Source organism: Pogona vitticeps, chromosome 3 (genome assembly GCF_051106095.1).
Source record: "Pogona vitticeps strain Pit_001003342236 chromosome 3, PviZW2.1, whole genome shotgun sequence".
NCBI lineage: Eukaryota > Metazoa > Chordata > Lepidosauria > Squamata > Agamidae > Pogona > Pogona vitticeps.
The window spans coordinates 82238267-82253286 of NC_135785.1; the positions used below are offsets into that span (position 1 = coordinate 82238267).

The following is a 15020-nucleotide window of genomic DNA, read 5'->3' on the forward strand; positions in this document are numbered from 1 at the left end:
TTGCTCATGAAAGAAATATTGGCGACGGGCCTATAATTGTCAATTTCGTCCGCCGCCAAATTAGGTTTCTTTCTTATGGCCTAATGAGTGTCTCCTTGAGGGCAGAGGGAAACCTGCCCTCAAGGAAAGACCCATTTATTATTGCAGTGGCCCATTCTGTTGTTATCTAACTTCTGTTAGAAGTTGCATGCATTTCTTTTCTGTTTCCATGATGTTTTTTTAAAAACTAGGACAGAATCTGAGCTCTCTTCTTGCTTAACTACTACTTGTGAAACTATGGATTTGTCTTGAATGTATTCATAGGTTATAAACTTGTTCACCACGTTTGCTTTTTCTCTTTTCTCAACATTATAGTTCTGTTTTTAAAGCCATTCAAAATAACAATAAATCCAATTTCTACTAAATGATGAGAAAGGAAACTTTATACAGTTGTGTTTAAAGTCCTCCATTTCAGCCAGTTTAGAAAACATTGCTTTGTTTGGTTGAAATGCATCCTTTTATTTTGCTGGCTGAATCTGGAAGCTATTTCCAGTTTGTCATCAAGCTGTGTGCACTGTTGACAATTGTAAATTGCTCTTTTCACACATACTGAACTAATAAGGCTTCTTGGTCTCCATCTGTAAACAAGAACTAGTTTATCATGTAAATAACTGTCCCCACATTTCACTATTTAACTGATTTAGTTGAAATCAAGCCAATGCATATATTAAATGCTGTCATATTATTTGCAAAATGTTAGCTTGGGTGAAGACACTGATAGAGATGGTGTAATGAAGAAGGCTTGGATGAGAAGCCTGTCTAATCTGAATCATAGTCTTCCCTAAGGTTCAACTTGGTGTCCTTTCCTGATATAAAGGGATGTTAACAATATAGCTACCAAGGCCAATTATATTGCCTACAGCTTGCTTCTTCTTATAGTGAGCATCAGGAAATGTGCTACATAATCATGTGTATATATGCATTTGTAGTTGTATGCTGTCAAGCTGCCTCTAACATATGGCAACCCTATGCATATGTGATCTCCAAAATGTACTATTATTAACAGCCCTTCTCAACTCCCGCAAATTCAAGACTTTGGGTTCTTTTATGGAGTCAGTCCATTTCATATTTGGTCGTCTTCTTTTCCTATGGTCTTCAGTTTTTCCTAGTGTCTTTTCCAGCAAGTTTCGTCTTTTCTTGATGTACCCACAGTAAGACACCCTCAGTTTTGTCAGTTACTGTACATACGTAGTAATCAAGTGTACAATAGTTTGGATTGTCTTGGCCTTGGTCTCGGGGACATGTCCTTACACATAATGGTCTTTTCCAGTTACTTCATAAGTGCTCTTGCAAATCTGATTTCTTACTACAGTCTTCATAATTAAACCAAGGTATATAAACTCTTTCAAAATTTCAAATTCTTTGTCATTAGCATTAAAGTTACGTAGTTCTTCTTCTACGATTATGGAGAAAGCCAGAGAGTTCCAGAAAAATATCTACTTCTGCTTCATTGACTATGCGAAAGCCTTTGACTGTGTGGACCACAGCAAACTATGGCAAGTTCTTAAAGAAATGGGAGTGCCTGACCACCTTATCCATCTCCTGAGAAACCTATATGTGGGACAGGAAGCAACAGTTAGAACTGGTCATGGAACAACTGAGTGGTTCAAAATTGGGAAAGGAGTACGGCAAGGCTGTATATTGTCCCCCAGCTTATTTAACTTATATGCAGAATACATCATGCGGAAGGCTGGACTGGAAGAAACCCAAGCCGGAATTAAGATTGCCGGAAGAAATATCAACAACCTCCGATATGCAGATGATACCACTCTGATGGCAGAAAGTGAGGAGGAATTAAAGAACCTTGTAATGAGAGTGAAAGAGGAGAGTGCAAAAAACGGTCTGAAACTCAACATCAAAAAAACTAAGATCATGGCCACTGGTCCCATCACCTCCTGGGAAATAGAAGGGGAAGATATGGAGGCAGTGTCAAATTTTATCTTCCTGGGCTCCATGATCACTGCAGATGGAGACAGCAGCCCTGAAATTAAAAGGCGCCTTCTTCTTGGGAGGAAAGCGATGACAAATCTTGACAGCATCTTGAAAAGCAGAGACATCACCTTGCCAACAAAAGTCCGAATAGTCAAAGCTATGGTTTTTCCTGTCATGATGTATGGAAGTGAGAGCTGGACCATAAAGAAAGCAGACCGCCGAAGAATTGATGCCTTTGAATTGTGGTGCTGGAGGAGGCTCTTGAGAATCCCCTGGACTGCAAGGAGAACAAACCTATCAGTTCTAAAGGAAATCAACCCTGAATGCTCACTTGAAGGACAGATCCTGAAGCTGAGGCTCCAGTACTTTGGCCATCTCATGAGAAGAAAAGAGTCCTTGGAAAAAACCTTGATGTTAGGAAGGTGTGATGGCAAGAGGAGAAGGGGACGACCGAGGATGAGATGGCTGGACAGTGTCTGCGAAGCAACCAACATGAATTTGACACAACTCTGGGAGGCAGTAGAAGACAGGAGGGCCTGGCGTGCTCTGGTCCATGGGGTCACGAAGAGTCGGACACGACTAAACGACTAAACACAGTTCTTCTATAGTCATGATGTTTGTCTTCGTAATGCTTAACTACAGTTCCACTTCTGCAATTCATTTCACTTTCATTTCACATATTGCTGCTTTCTGCCAGTAAGATGGTATTATATGCATATCTTACATTATTGATGTTTCTTCCACCAGTTTTCAGTGTTGCTTTTTCCTGAATCTAATCCAGCTTTCTATATATGTGTTTAGTCGTTTAGTCGTGTCCGACTCTTCGTGACCCCATGGACCAGAGCACGCCAGGCCCTCCTGTCTTCTACTGCCTCCCGGAGTTGTGTCAGGTTCATGTTGGTTGCTTCGCAGACACTGTCCAGCCATCTCATCCTCGGTCGTCCCCTTCTCCTCTTGCCATCACACCTTCCTAACATCAAGGTTTTTTCCAAGGACTCTTTTCTTCTCATGAGATGGCCAAAGTACTGGAGCCTCAGCTTCAGGATCTGTCCTTCAAGTGAGCATTCAGGGTTGATTTCCTTTAGAACTGATAGGTTTGTTCTCCTTGCAGTCCAGGGGATTCTCAAGAGCCTCCTCCAGCACCACAATTCAAAGGCATCAATTCTTCGGCGGTCTGCTTTCTTTATGGTCCAGCTCTCACTTCCATACATCATGACAGGAAAAACCATAGCTTTGACTATTCGGACTTTTGTTGGCAAGGTGATGTCTCTGCTTTTCAAGATGCTGTCAAGATTTGTCATCGCTTTCCTCCCAAGAAGAAGGCGCCTTTTAATTTCAGGGCTGCTGTCTCCATCTGCAGTGATCATGGAGCCCAGGAAGATAAAATTTGACACTGCCTCCATATCTTCCCCTTCTATTTCCCAGGAGGTGATGGGACCAGTGGCCATGATCTTAGTTTTTTTGATGTTGAGTTTCAGACCGTTTTTTGCACTCTCCTCTTTTACTCTCATTACAAGGTTCTTTAATTACTCCTCACTTTCTGCCATCAGAGTGGTATCATCTGCATATCGGAGGTTGTTGATATTTCTTCCAGCAATCTTAATTCCGGCTTGGGTTTCTTCCAGTCCAGCCTTCCGCATGATGTATTCTGCATATAAGTTAAATAAGCTGGGGGACAATATACAGCCTTGCCGTACTCCTTTCCCAATTTTGAACCACTCAGTTGTTCCATGACCAGTTCTAACTGTTGCTTCCTGTCCCACATATAGGTTTCTCAGGAGATGGATAAGGTGGTCAGGCACTCCCATTTCTTTAAGAACTTGCCATAGTTTGCTGTGGTCCACACAGTCAAAGGCTTTCGCATAGTCAATGAAGCAGAAGTAGATATTTTTCTGGAACTCTCTGGCTTTCTCCATAATCCAGCGCAAGTTAGCAATTTGGTCTCGAGTTCCTCTGCCTCTTTGGAATCCAGCTTGTACTTCTGGGAGTTCTCGGTCCACATACTGCTGAAGCCTACCTTGTAGGATTTTGAGCATAACCTTGCTAGCGTGTGAAATGAGTGCAATTGTACGGTAGTTGGAGCATTCTTTGGCACTGCCTTTCTTTGGGATTGGGATGTAGACTGATCTTTTCCAATCCTCTGGCCACTGTTGAGTTTTCCAAACTTGCTGGCATATTGAATATAGCACCTTAACAGCATCATCTTTCAAGATTTTAAATAGTTCAACTGGAATGCCATCACCTCCACTGGCCTTGTTGTTAGCCAGGCTTTCTAAGGCCCACTTGACTTCGCTCTCCAGGATGTCTGGCTCAAGGTCAGCAACTACATTGTCTGGGTTGTCCGGGATATCCAAATCTTTATGATATAATTCCTCTGTGTATTCTTGCCACCTCTTCTTGACGTCTTCTGCTTCTGTTAGGTCCTTCCCATTTTTGTCTTTTATCATGTTCATCTTTGTGCAAAATGTTCCTCTAATATGTCCAATTTTCCTGAACAGATCTCTGGTCTTTCCTTTTCTGTTATCTTCCTCTATTTCTTTGCATTGTTCATTTAAGAAGGCCCTCTTGTCTCTCCTTGCTATTCTTTGGAAGTCTGCATTCAAGTTTCTGTAACTTTCCCTATCTCCCTTGCATTTTGCTTCCCTTCTCCTCTCTGCTATTTCTAAGGCCTCGTTGGACAGCCACTTTGCTTTCTTGCATTTCCTTTTCTTTGGGATGGTTTTCGTTGCTGCCTCCTGGACAATGTTACGAGCCTCTATCCAAAGTTCTTCAGGCACTCTGTCCACCAAATCTAGTTCCTTAAATCTGTTCTTTACTTCCACTGTGTATTCATAAGGGATTTGGTTTAGATTATACCTGAGTGGCCCAGTGGTTTTTCCTAATCTCTTCAGTCTAAGCTTGAATTTTGCTATGAGAAGCTGATGATCAGAACCGCAGTCAGCTCCAGGTCTTGTTTTTGCTGACTGTATAGAGCTTCTCCATCTTTGGCTGCAGAGAATATAATCAATCTGATTTCGATATTGCCCATCTGGTGATTTCCATGTATAGCGTCGCCTCTTGTGTTGTTGGAAAAGAGTGTTTGTGATGACCAGCTTATTCTCTTGACAAAACTCTATTAGCCTTTGTCCTGCTTCGTTCTGAACTCCAAGGCCAAACTTCCCTGTTGTTCCTTTTATCTCTTGGCTCCCGACTTTAGCATTCCAGTCCCCTAGAATGAGAAGAACATCTTTCTTTGGTGTCAGTTCTAGAAGGTGTTGTAAATCTTCATAGAATTGTTCAATTTCAGTCTCCTCAGCAATGCTGGTTGGTGCATAAACTTGGATTATTGTGATGTTGAATGGTCTGCCTTGGATTCGTATTGACATCATTCTATCATTTTTGAGATTGTATCCCATTACAGCTTTTCCCACTCTTTTGTTGACTATGAGGGCTACTCCATTCCTTCTACGGGATTCTTGCCCACAATAGTAGATATGATAATCATCTGAGCTGAATTCGCCCATTCCTGTCCATTTTAGTTCACTGATGCCCAGGATGTCGATGTTTATTCTTGCCATCTCCTGTTTGACCACCTCCAGCTTCCCAACGTTCATAGATCTTACATTCCAGGTTCCTATGCAGTATTTTTCTTTGCAGCATTGGACTTTCCTTTCACTTCCAGGCACGTCCACAGCTGAGCGTCCTTTCGGCTTTGGCCCAACCACTTCATTAGCTCTGGAGCTACTTGTACTTGTCCTCCACTCTTCCTCAGTAGCATGTTGGACGCCTTCCGACCTGAGGGGCCCATCTTCCAGCGTCATATCTTTTAGCCTTTTGTTTCTGATCATGGGGCGTTCTTGGCAAAGATACTGGAGTGGCTTGCCATTTCCTACTCCAGGTGGATTGTGTTTAGTCGGAACTCTCCACTATGTCCTGTCCGTCTTGGGTGTCCCTGCACGGCATAGCCCATAGCTTCTCTGAGTTACTCAAGCCCCTTCGCCACGACAAGGCAGCAATCCATGAAGGAGTTTCTATATATTTTGTATACAAATTGAACAGATAGGGAAATAAAGTGCACCCTTGTTGGACACCTTTGCTCATTGGAAACCACTCTGTTTCTCCCTACTCCATCCTAACAGTAGCATTTGGTTCAAAGCTTAAGTCATGTATCAGGGCAATCCAATGTCGAAACACACCCATTTCTTTTAGAACAATCTATATCTTCTCATTTTCTGTACAGTGAAAGGCCTTGCTATGTATAAAGCGGGGGGCCCCAACTCCCGGGCTGTCTACCTGTCCCGGTCTGTGGCCTTGGAAGGACCGGGCTGCCGAAACATATTTTTGAGGGCAGAAGTAACTCGTGTGTGCTCGCACGTGCACTCCTGCACCCTTGCACACATACAGCCCCACACGCACGCATGGATGCACTCATGCCTCCTGCATGCACGTATGCACCCCCCACATACACACACCTCCAGACGCATGCCCGCCCCTGCACACATACATGCACAGATGCCCGCCATGCCTGCCCCCCAGTCCTTGGGAGAATGGTCTTCAACTAAACTGGTCCCTGGTCTCACAAAGGTTAGGACCCACTGCTATAAAGCATAGACTTATCTTCTTCTGAAATTCTTCGATAAGCTTCAGTAGCCAACATATATTTGTGAAATCATCTCTAGTGTCTCTTATTTTTCAGACCACAAACTGAACATTAGGCATTTCTCCCACTATATATGATGCAAGTCTTTGTTGCAGCACCTTGAGAATCACGTTGCTTGTGTAGGAAATTAAACAGTGATCCTATACTAATTGCACTCTTTGGCATCTACTATCTTAGGGATTGGAATGTATATTGAATATTTCCAATTTTTGGGCTGTTGTTTTGTTTTCCATATTTGGAGGCATATTTTGGCAGATGCAATCTCTATCGGTATCTCATGTACTCTTCCACATGGTTTGAGAACAGCTTTCACTTCTCTTCCTAAATTGCACTTCTTTATCACATACTTCACTATTCAAAGAAATCTACCATCCTTTTATCTCTTTTGTATAGTTCTTCAGTACATTGTTTCCATCTTTTCTATATTTTATCCTGGTTAGATAGAATGTTCCCTTGTTGGTGTTTAAGCATTCCTAATTTAGGATTAAATTTCCCTTTGATTTTTTGGATCTTTTGGATGAGATACCTTATTTTTCCTCATTTGTTGTTCTCCTTTGTATCATTGCACTTACAGTGTATCACTGAAGCGAGTACACCGCCTCACGTTTCAGTGAGTACAGTGGTGCCTTGCAAGATGAGCGCGCTGTTTAACAACGAAATCGCATTACGGCAAACTTTTTGCTATTGCAAAACGATGTTTCCTATTGGGGAATTTCGCTTTGCAATGATTGGTTCCCTGCTTCGGGAACCGATTCTCGCAAAACGACGATTTTTGGCCAGCTGATTGGCGGTTTCAAAGTGGCCACCTGGTTAAAAAAAATGGCTCCCCGCTCTTTTCTGGGACAGATTTCTCGCTGCATGGCAGCGAAAATGGCCGCGCTGTGGAGGATCTTCGCTGGACAGTGAGTTTCAAGCCCATAGGAACGCATTAATCGGGTTTTAATGCGTTTCTATGGGCTTTTTTATTTCGCATTACAGCGTTTTCGTTCTACAGTGATTTCACTGGAACAAATTAACGTCGTAATGCAAGGCACCACTGTATATTTTTTCCCCCCCAGTTTGGACACTCGGGTCCAAAAAGGTTCATTGTCACTGGCCTAGGCCATCTTTATTTAGAGCAACAGTTGTCCACTGAGAGAATAAGCTTAGTTTGGAAAGTACTTTTTTACTGGCCTTGCACACCCTCCAATTTGTTAACATTACCCTTATTTTGTGGGTATCATTTTGAATTTCTCTCTTCCATTTATTGAACAAATCATGTTTTTTTGAATTTCTGCTAGAGTTCACAGTTTTGCCTGTTGCCTTTTTTAAAAACACTTCACATGCAGCAGTGTATTATAAATTTCATTAATTTATGTCATACTGGTGACAATGAAAAGCAGATGGTCTGATAGGAAGAACCTAGAAAAGTCACTTCAGAATTGCCATTGTGACACTCTGTAATTCCAAAACAGCGAAGAAACAATCTGCAAGTTGAATGGGAAGAAAAAATAATAATATCAGTTACAGAAGGCAGGATAATAGCTAAGTAGCTGAGTGCATACATGTATGCAGAAGGTCCCATATTTGATCATTGGCATTTGGCAACTCATTTTATGTAAAGGATCATACAGCAAGTAAAGTGAATGATATCTGACTTGAGACTCTTAAGAAGCATGCCAGTCAAAGTGGGTAGTGTCAGGAGTGCACAACTTTGACCATCTAGAGCCAGTTTTTTCTTCTGGAACTATCACAAGCTGCATCCCATTATATCACCTCCAATTCTGATTGCACCCGACAAGCCCTCATTTAAATCAACCATGTTTTCGTCATCCTTGGGTTACATCAGGGGCGGGCAGTTTTGAGGTGAAGTGCTATTTTTCAGATTGGCAAGCTACTCGTGGCCTGCACTCCAAAGAGAACATGGCTAAAAAGATACACATGTGACCAAAATAACTAATTAGCTAATTTTCTTTTTTGTTGCTTGTCAGCTTACTTTTTAAATATATATTATAATGTTTCAGCACCCAATATATTGACATTTAAAATCTTCCCCATAATATAGTTGTTTATCCTGTAAAAATCAGATTTACTCTTTCAAGCTGATGAGTAATATTGCATTAAATAGAATTAATTCACTCTTTTCTGTCTGTGTTTAAGTACTTCACTAAGATAGCTCCCTTGGAACCAATGAATTGCTGGTTAATAGTCTTCCTCTCTTAAGCTTCTTAATTAACATTTAAAGCTTAAGCTCTTAAATAATAAAAGGCTTAATCCTATGTAATCAACAATTGTTTAAGGAAGAAAAGTACTGAAGATACACCTGGGAAGAGGGTAGTAAGGAAGTTTGTTTATAGTTTTACTGAGGTTCCTTTATAGACTAAGTGGTTTGCTGCTGAATTTTGGCAGTCAACTGCATTATATTCCCTAACTGCCTGTGCTACAACTTCTGTTATTTGTGTTAAGAATCACTGTAACAAACTATAACCGGGTTCCTAAAATGGTCTTTCCAGCTGTTTGAGGGTGCCCAGATTGGAGCATGTTGTGCTAGTGAAACAGCCAAATTTAACTTTCATGTTTATGAGTATAAGGGTGGAGAAGTGTCGAGGACTGCATATTAAATTGTAGGTTTAGTCTCACTTTAAATCATTTGTTGTAAATTGTGTTTTTCAGTTCAACAGAGATAGATGACATGCTTAGAAAATCGACAAATTTGCTGCTGACTAGAACATTAAGCAGTTGTTTACAAAACCTCATCAAAAAGCCTCACATAGGTTTGACAGAGGTAAGTATAGAGCTGTATATTCTAGCTTTGTGTATTGTTGTGTGTGGTTTAGTTATTTTCAGATTGTGTTCCTGGGAGCCATGAAGGTTTTCCAGATGTGTCTCTATGAGAAGATTAGTAATGATTGGCAAACTTTTTTGAAAGACAATGTCTCCTATATATAGTTATTGGAAGAGTGCTGGATAGATTCTACAGTGTACAGTCAGTTCACGCAGGAGGGTAACTGTCCCCAAGGCCAGCCCATGATATTCTTTCAGTTAAGACAGAGCAGCAAATTGTCTCTCTTTCCCCACCCCACCTTGCCCAATGTCAAGGTGCTAAGTGCACAAATCCAAACAAGTATATTTTGGCAGATGAGGTAGAAAATCTCACACTCAGTGCTCTCCACCTCTGAGAATAAAAATGCAGCACTAACAAATGAGTAACTTGGTGGCTTTTTGTGACATCCAAAGCCTGTTGCTTAAGACATCTACCTCACTGTGCCTAATGGGAGCCCAGTCATTTGCTGTCACCCTCATAGGAATGTGCAAAGCATTACAGAATGCAACATTCTCTACAATAGGCACATGTTTTGTAGTGCTCTCATAGGTGTTCTTCATTAATTAAATTGATGTGGAAAAGATTCCCCAGGAACAGAACATTTTCAGTGTGTTAAACTTGGTAGCTTTCGGAAAAAGCTTTTGTATATGTTAGCACTTGCTATTAAGCGTGTTATTGTGTTCATTGTACATAAAATAGTCATAGCTGTTCTATTAATACAAGTAAATTTTGATTGTACTGTAAATGTAATTTATCAAAGTTTTTTATTTTTGTCTGTTAAAGCTGGTGCAAATTATCATAAATACAACACATTTGGAACAAGCATGCAAATATCTTGAGGATTTTATAACTAATATTACAAATATTTCTCAAGAGACTCTTCATACTGCAAGACTCTATGGTCTTTCAACATTTAAGGTATGTGAGATGACATCTTTTTTGCGATATAAGTTACAAAAACATAAGGAAATTGCACTAAAACATTATGAAACACTATGCAGACTTCATGGGGACAGTTTCAAATGTGTAAAATGAATGTTTAATACTTAGATGAATTCTGAAGTAGGTGAAATGAACCCAGATATACTGTGTTTCCCCAAAATAAGACAGGGTCTTACATTAATTTTTGCTCAAAAAACAAACAAACAAACAAACTAAAAACCCACATTAGGGTTTATTTTCAAGGAATGTTTTATTTTTTTCATGTACAACAGTCTACATTTATTCAAATATAGTCATGTCTTCTGGTTGCTGCACAATGGTGGAGGGTGGGGTTTCACTTAACTGGGGCTTGTTTTTGGTATAGGGCTTATATTACATGCATCCTGAAAAATCATACTAGGCCTTATTTTCACATTAGGTCTTATTTTTGGATAAATGGTATGATGAGTTTAGATGTCATCACTTTCAGAATGTTGATGTAATTTAAAATGGCATTATCTTATTAAAGTTAATCCATGATGAGCTATGTATTATGCATACTGATTAGATCATATTTGGAGGAGGCAAAACTGGAATATTTTTCTGCCAACATCTTCAAAGTCACACCTACACATTTCTTGAACTTGATTATACATGTTGGTGGCTTTTTTTATTAGCAAAGTCATGGCATTGTGAAGGTTACAGATGAAAAACACAAGAAGAAACTATTATTATTTTACAGTATGTCTGGCTGTAGCCTTTAGCCTGTGTCTCTGAGGCTGTATTGGAGTCATCATGGGGTTTGCTACAGCCGACAGACACCCTAGCCCGCATCTCAATCCCTTCTCCACTCTTCCCTTCCTGTACCTTTCTTCATTATGAATTTAAAACAAACTTTTGTTCCTCTGGCCTGCTAGATAGCCAGGTAGCTCTCTCAAGACTGTTACTGAAAATGAAACCATAATACATCTTTTGCAGCTGTTTTTCATGCTTTCTCATAAAAATAGTATTTATGAAATAGTATTTATAAAAGAGTGCATATCAATACAGCTGTTTAGAGTGATTGGAGATGGTGTAATTATGTCTAAGAATCTTGTGGAGAGAGAGACTCCATAAAGCAAGGTGGGTTAGAGCAACCACCTCTCATCTGACAGCAGAGGATGTGTGTACAAAAAAGGGGGTTTTAGGATGTGTATGCATGCAAATGTCTGTGTGAGCACTCATACCTGTATGTTAAAAAAAGTTAGCAAGGGGAAAGAAATTTGTAAATAATTGGTGGGGAGAAGTGGGAGAGTTGTGGACTCACCCACTATTGGCTGGTTTGCTACCAGTCATAATATAAACCCTGGCTGGAATTGTTGTACTGCAGTATATGCCTTGCATTAATGACCACTCATCTCCTCTCCACTGGCTGTTTGAAGCCTGCATATGTAGTTATACAGTTGGACTTGAAGTCTCTGATTCATTGTGTGCAGAAAAAACTTCCTCAAAGCATTAGTGTCAGCAGTGCTGAAAGGAGTTAAAATTATGTGCAGCAGTCTGGAGGATTTTGGATGGAAACATGTCCATTAGGCATTGTTTGAAAAGAAATGATCTGTGTGACCAAAAATCTTTTCCTTCCTGGCCTTCAAAGCAATTCCAGAAAGAAGCCGCAGAGTAAGGTGGGCTTGAACAGATAAATATTTAAATTGGTATGAAAATGTGTCTTACGTATGTGTGTTGGCATTTTGCACAAAACAAAACGATTACGAATTGCTCCAAATTCAAATGACAGAAATATCACATGTAAATTCTCGAGATTGCAAACTAGACATTACATAGCTCCAAGTTCTCTTCTTCTAGGTATTTTTATTTATTTTCAAGAATCTCGTGTCCTGTAGGGTTTAGTCAACAATGAAGTGTGCATAAGATTGCAATTAAGATTCTGTGTGAAGCTTTTTATATAAAGGAATACTTTATTTATTTCTGTTTGAAACAGTTGATATCCTTCTCCCCATAGTCCATATCACATCTTGACTCTTACACCATTTCGTATTAGATTTTAGTGTTAATAATTCCAATACGACAAAGAATTTGTATTTAGCAATTTAATTTTTTTAAAAAGTGGAATGATCATACAAACCATAGCCTAGGTTTTAGCCTGTCCTAAAAATCTGGAATGTTTCGTAATATAAGTAAAAACATACAAAACAGGTGTGACTCACTTGCATAATTGAAAAATCTTGAGTTTCAAATAATTACTGTATTGTGTATATACATGAGCTGGAGACGATTTCACAGGCTGACAAACTAAAGAGGATTATACAGTACCTTCTTAGGATAGTTTTGTCTTCAGTATTTTTATTTTATAACCAAGTCTAAAAACTAAGTATGGTATAAAATTCTACCATTAATCACTCTCATCAAGGTTAAGCGATGGCATAGAAAGAATAAAGGAATGCTCAAAGAGCACTTTGATATTCTTCTGTATTTACAACCTTGGGAAAAGTTAATATTACTATCTGAGTATTTTTGCCACTGTTACTTTATAACTAGACAAATGTGCATTTCATGCCCATAGTAGGGAAAATGGTTCAATTAGATTTGTTTATTAAAATATGTATATCCCGCTCTTTATCTAGAATCTCAGGACATTGTACACACAGTAAAATAAATATAAAAAATTTGAAACTTTAAATAATTCAACAAGATGAAATTATGTCTAGAAATCCATAATCCAATAGGTAAGAACCAAGCCATGGTCAGTAGGTGCCCAACATTTGTGTAAAAGGAAAAGTATAAACTACTGTCAAGATTGAATAGGCTTCAGAGGGGAGAGCACTGTGTTGTGGAAACATTTTCTTGAAAAGCTCCAGATGAAAAAAGATGATTGGGTTGAGTCCAAATTTAGGAAAGTAATGGTCATGCATGCTTCCAGTAACTGATATGTTTGTGGCAGCTGGCAAGATGCTTTACCAAGGGCCCGGGACCTGGCTAGATAATGTGAACTGTAGTGCAGGGTCCTTGAAAGTTAAGCTCACCAGAGGCCTTCTGTCCATGGAAAGCTTGATCCAATCTAGTATTTCTAAATGCATTTGCTCCTCTTCCACTCTGAAAAAAATTGCAGTATGTAACATGCATTGGCCAGAAATTCAGGAGCTGGTAAGTGAGCTAAAAGAATATAGAATTTATTTTGTTGAGCAGAATTGTTTTTTTTTAAAAGCACAAGATTGGTGAATAATGATGAAGATTGGCAATGCAATTTTGAGACATTTAAGATGCTTCCGCCCAGATTATGGCAAAATGACACCCAGAGTAGACTATCTGTCTAGATGGGCGGGGTATAAATCTAATAAAATAAATAAATAATTTCCCCAGGATCAAAGGGATCCTAAGAGATTCTTGGAACCTTCGTGGTGGGAGCAAGGAAATTAATAGGAAACTATTAATTACCAAAATACAACTGCAGCTAATGACATTATCAGACTTGCATGGCATAACTGTGTTACTGGATTTCGGCTAGTACATGTGAATTCTTCTACTTATCCTTGCCCTACCTGTTCAATATTTTTATGTCAACAGTTTTGCTTTGAAAAATGTGACTTTTCCAGAAATTGTTGGATTTTAACTCTCATCAACCTTAGCCAACATAGCCAATGCTGAGGGAATGCTGGGAACCAAAATCCATCAAGGACTGGGAAGCTACACATTCTACAGCTGTTTGCTAACTGCTGTGTATTCCTGCTATATATAGGTGGAATTTTTGAGGGCAAAAGACCAAATTGTTTTTTAAATGAATGTTGTAAGGCTGAAACAGTTGTGTACATTAAATAAACTGTAGCAATTTTCTCATCTCCTTCATCAAGTAAAAGATATCTTCATTTCCTCTGTTTTGTTATGCTTTATGTATGTACAGAATACAATATCTTGAAAACAGAGTTGTAAGGAATGTGATGGCTGGGATTTTTTGACATTGGCTTAATCTTTTTTCCCCATTTGGAGTTAAATAGAACCTAGGTTGAAAAAAAGTTAAGCCAACACAAAAGAAATTGGATAGTATGTTCCTTGTACTTCTTAGGTTTAATGAGATCCTCCATATCGAACTATATACACATTATCTATCTGTAGGGTCATGCTGTGACTGTCATTTGTGGTGTCTAAGCTCCTGGGGGGAAAAATCCAAAATTAATTGCAGACAAAGCCAGCCAGGTTATAAGGGCATACCATATCCTTTGTAGAGTCTTCCTTCCTCCTGCTCTCTATATTACTTAAACTTATTATTTTTACCCCTGAGAATTGCACCAACACATATCCTTTACTTGTCATGGAAAATCCTTTTTTTATTAATCCATACGCACCTTGTTATGGAAAGCTTAGTACATTTCATCAACTGAGTTATCCTGCAGTTCATTATGTTATGTAGAGGCATATTATATCAAGCTACAATCCTATATACACTTACCAAGGAATAAGTGCAATCAGAGTCAGTAAGACTTACTTTGCAAGTAGGTAAGCATAAGTATGTATAAGATTACAGTTTTAGGAGCCTATCCAATATCTTCATGTAATTTGTCTTTCTTTTATTTAATTTCCCCAGTTTAACATTTCCATATTCTCATGTAAACTTTAGGACTAAATGGCAGACTACTGTGATAAGTCATCCCTTTAAATCTAGAATTAATTTCTAAAGTTCTTCAGTTTCTGGGG

At 39.2% G+C, this 15020-nt stretch overlaps 1 protein-coding gene across 11 annotated transcripts in view; it reads left to right on the plus strand.

Annotated features, from left to right (window-relative positions):
• EXOC6 (exocyst complex component 6) overlaps positions 1–15020 on the plus strand; it is a 112553-nt gene that overhangs the window by 51438 nt on the left and 46095 nt on the right. For all 11 annotated transcript variants that reach the window (XR_013543954.1, XM_020782900.3, XM_020782903.3 and 8 more), the window contains exons 16-17: positions 9263–9374; positions 10197–10331. Coding sequence is in view for 10 of the 11 variants with exons in the window: in XM_020782900.3 (XP_020638559.3) it covers positions 9263–9374; positions 10197–10331 (247 nt within the window). In the remaining variant the exon portion in view is untranslated. The remainder of the gene's footprint in view (positions 1–9262; positions 9375–10196; positions 10332–15020) is intronic.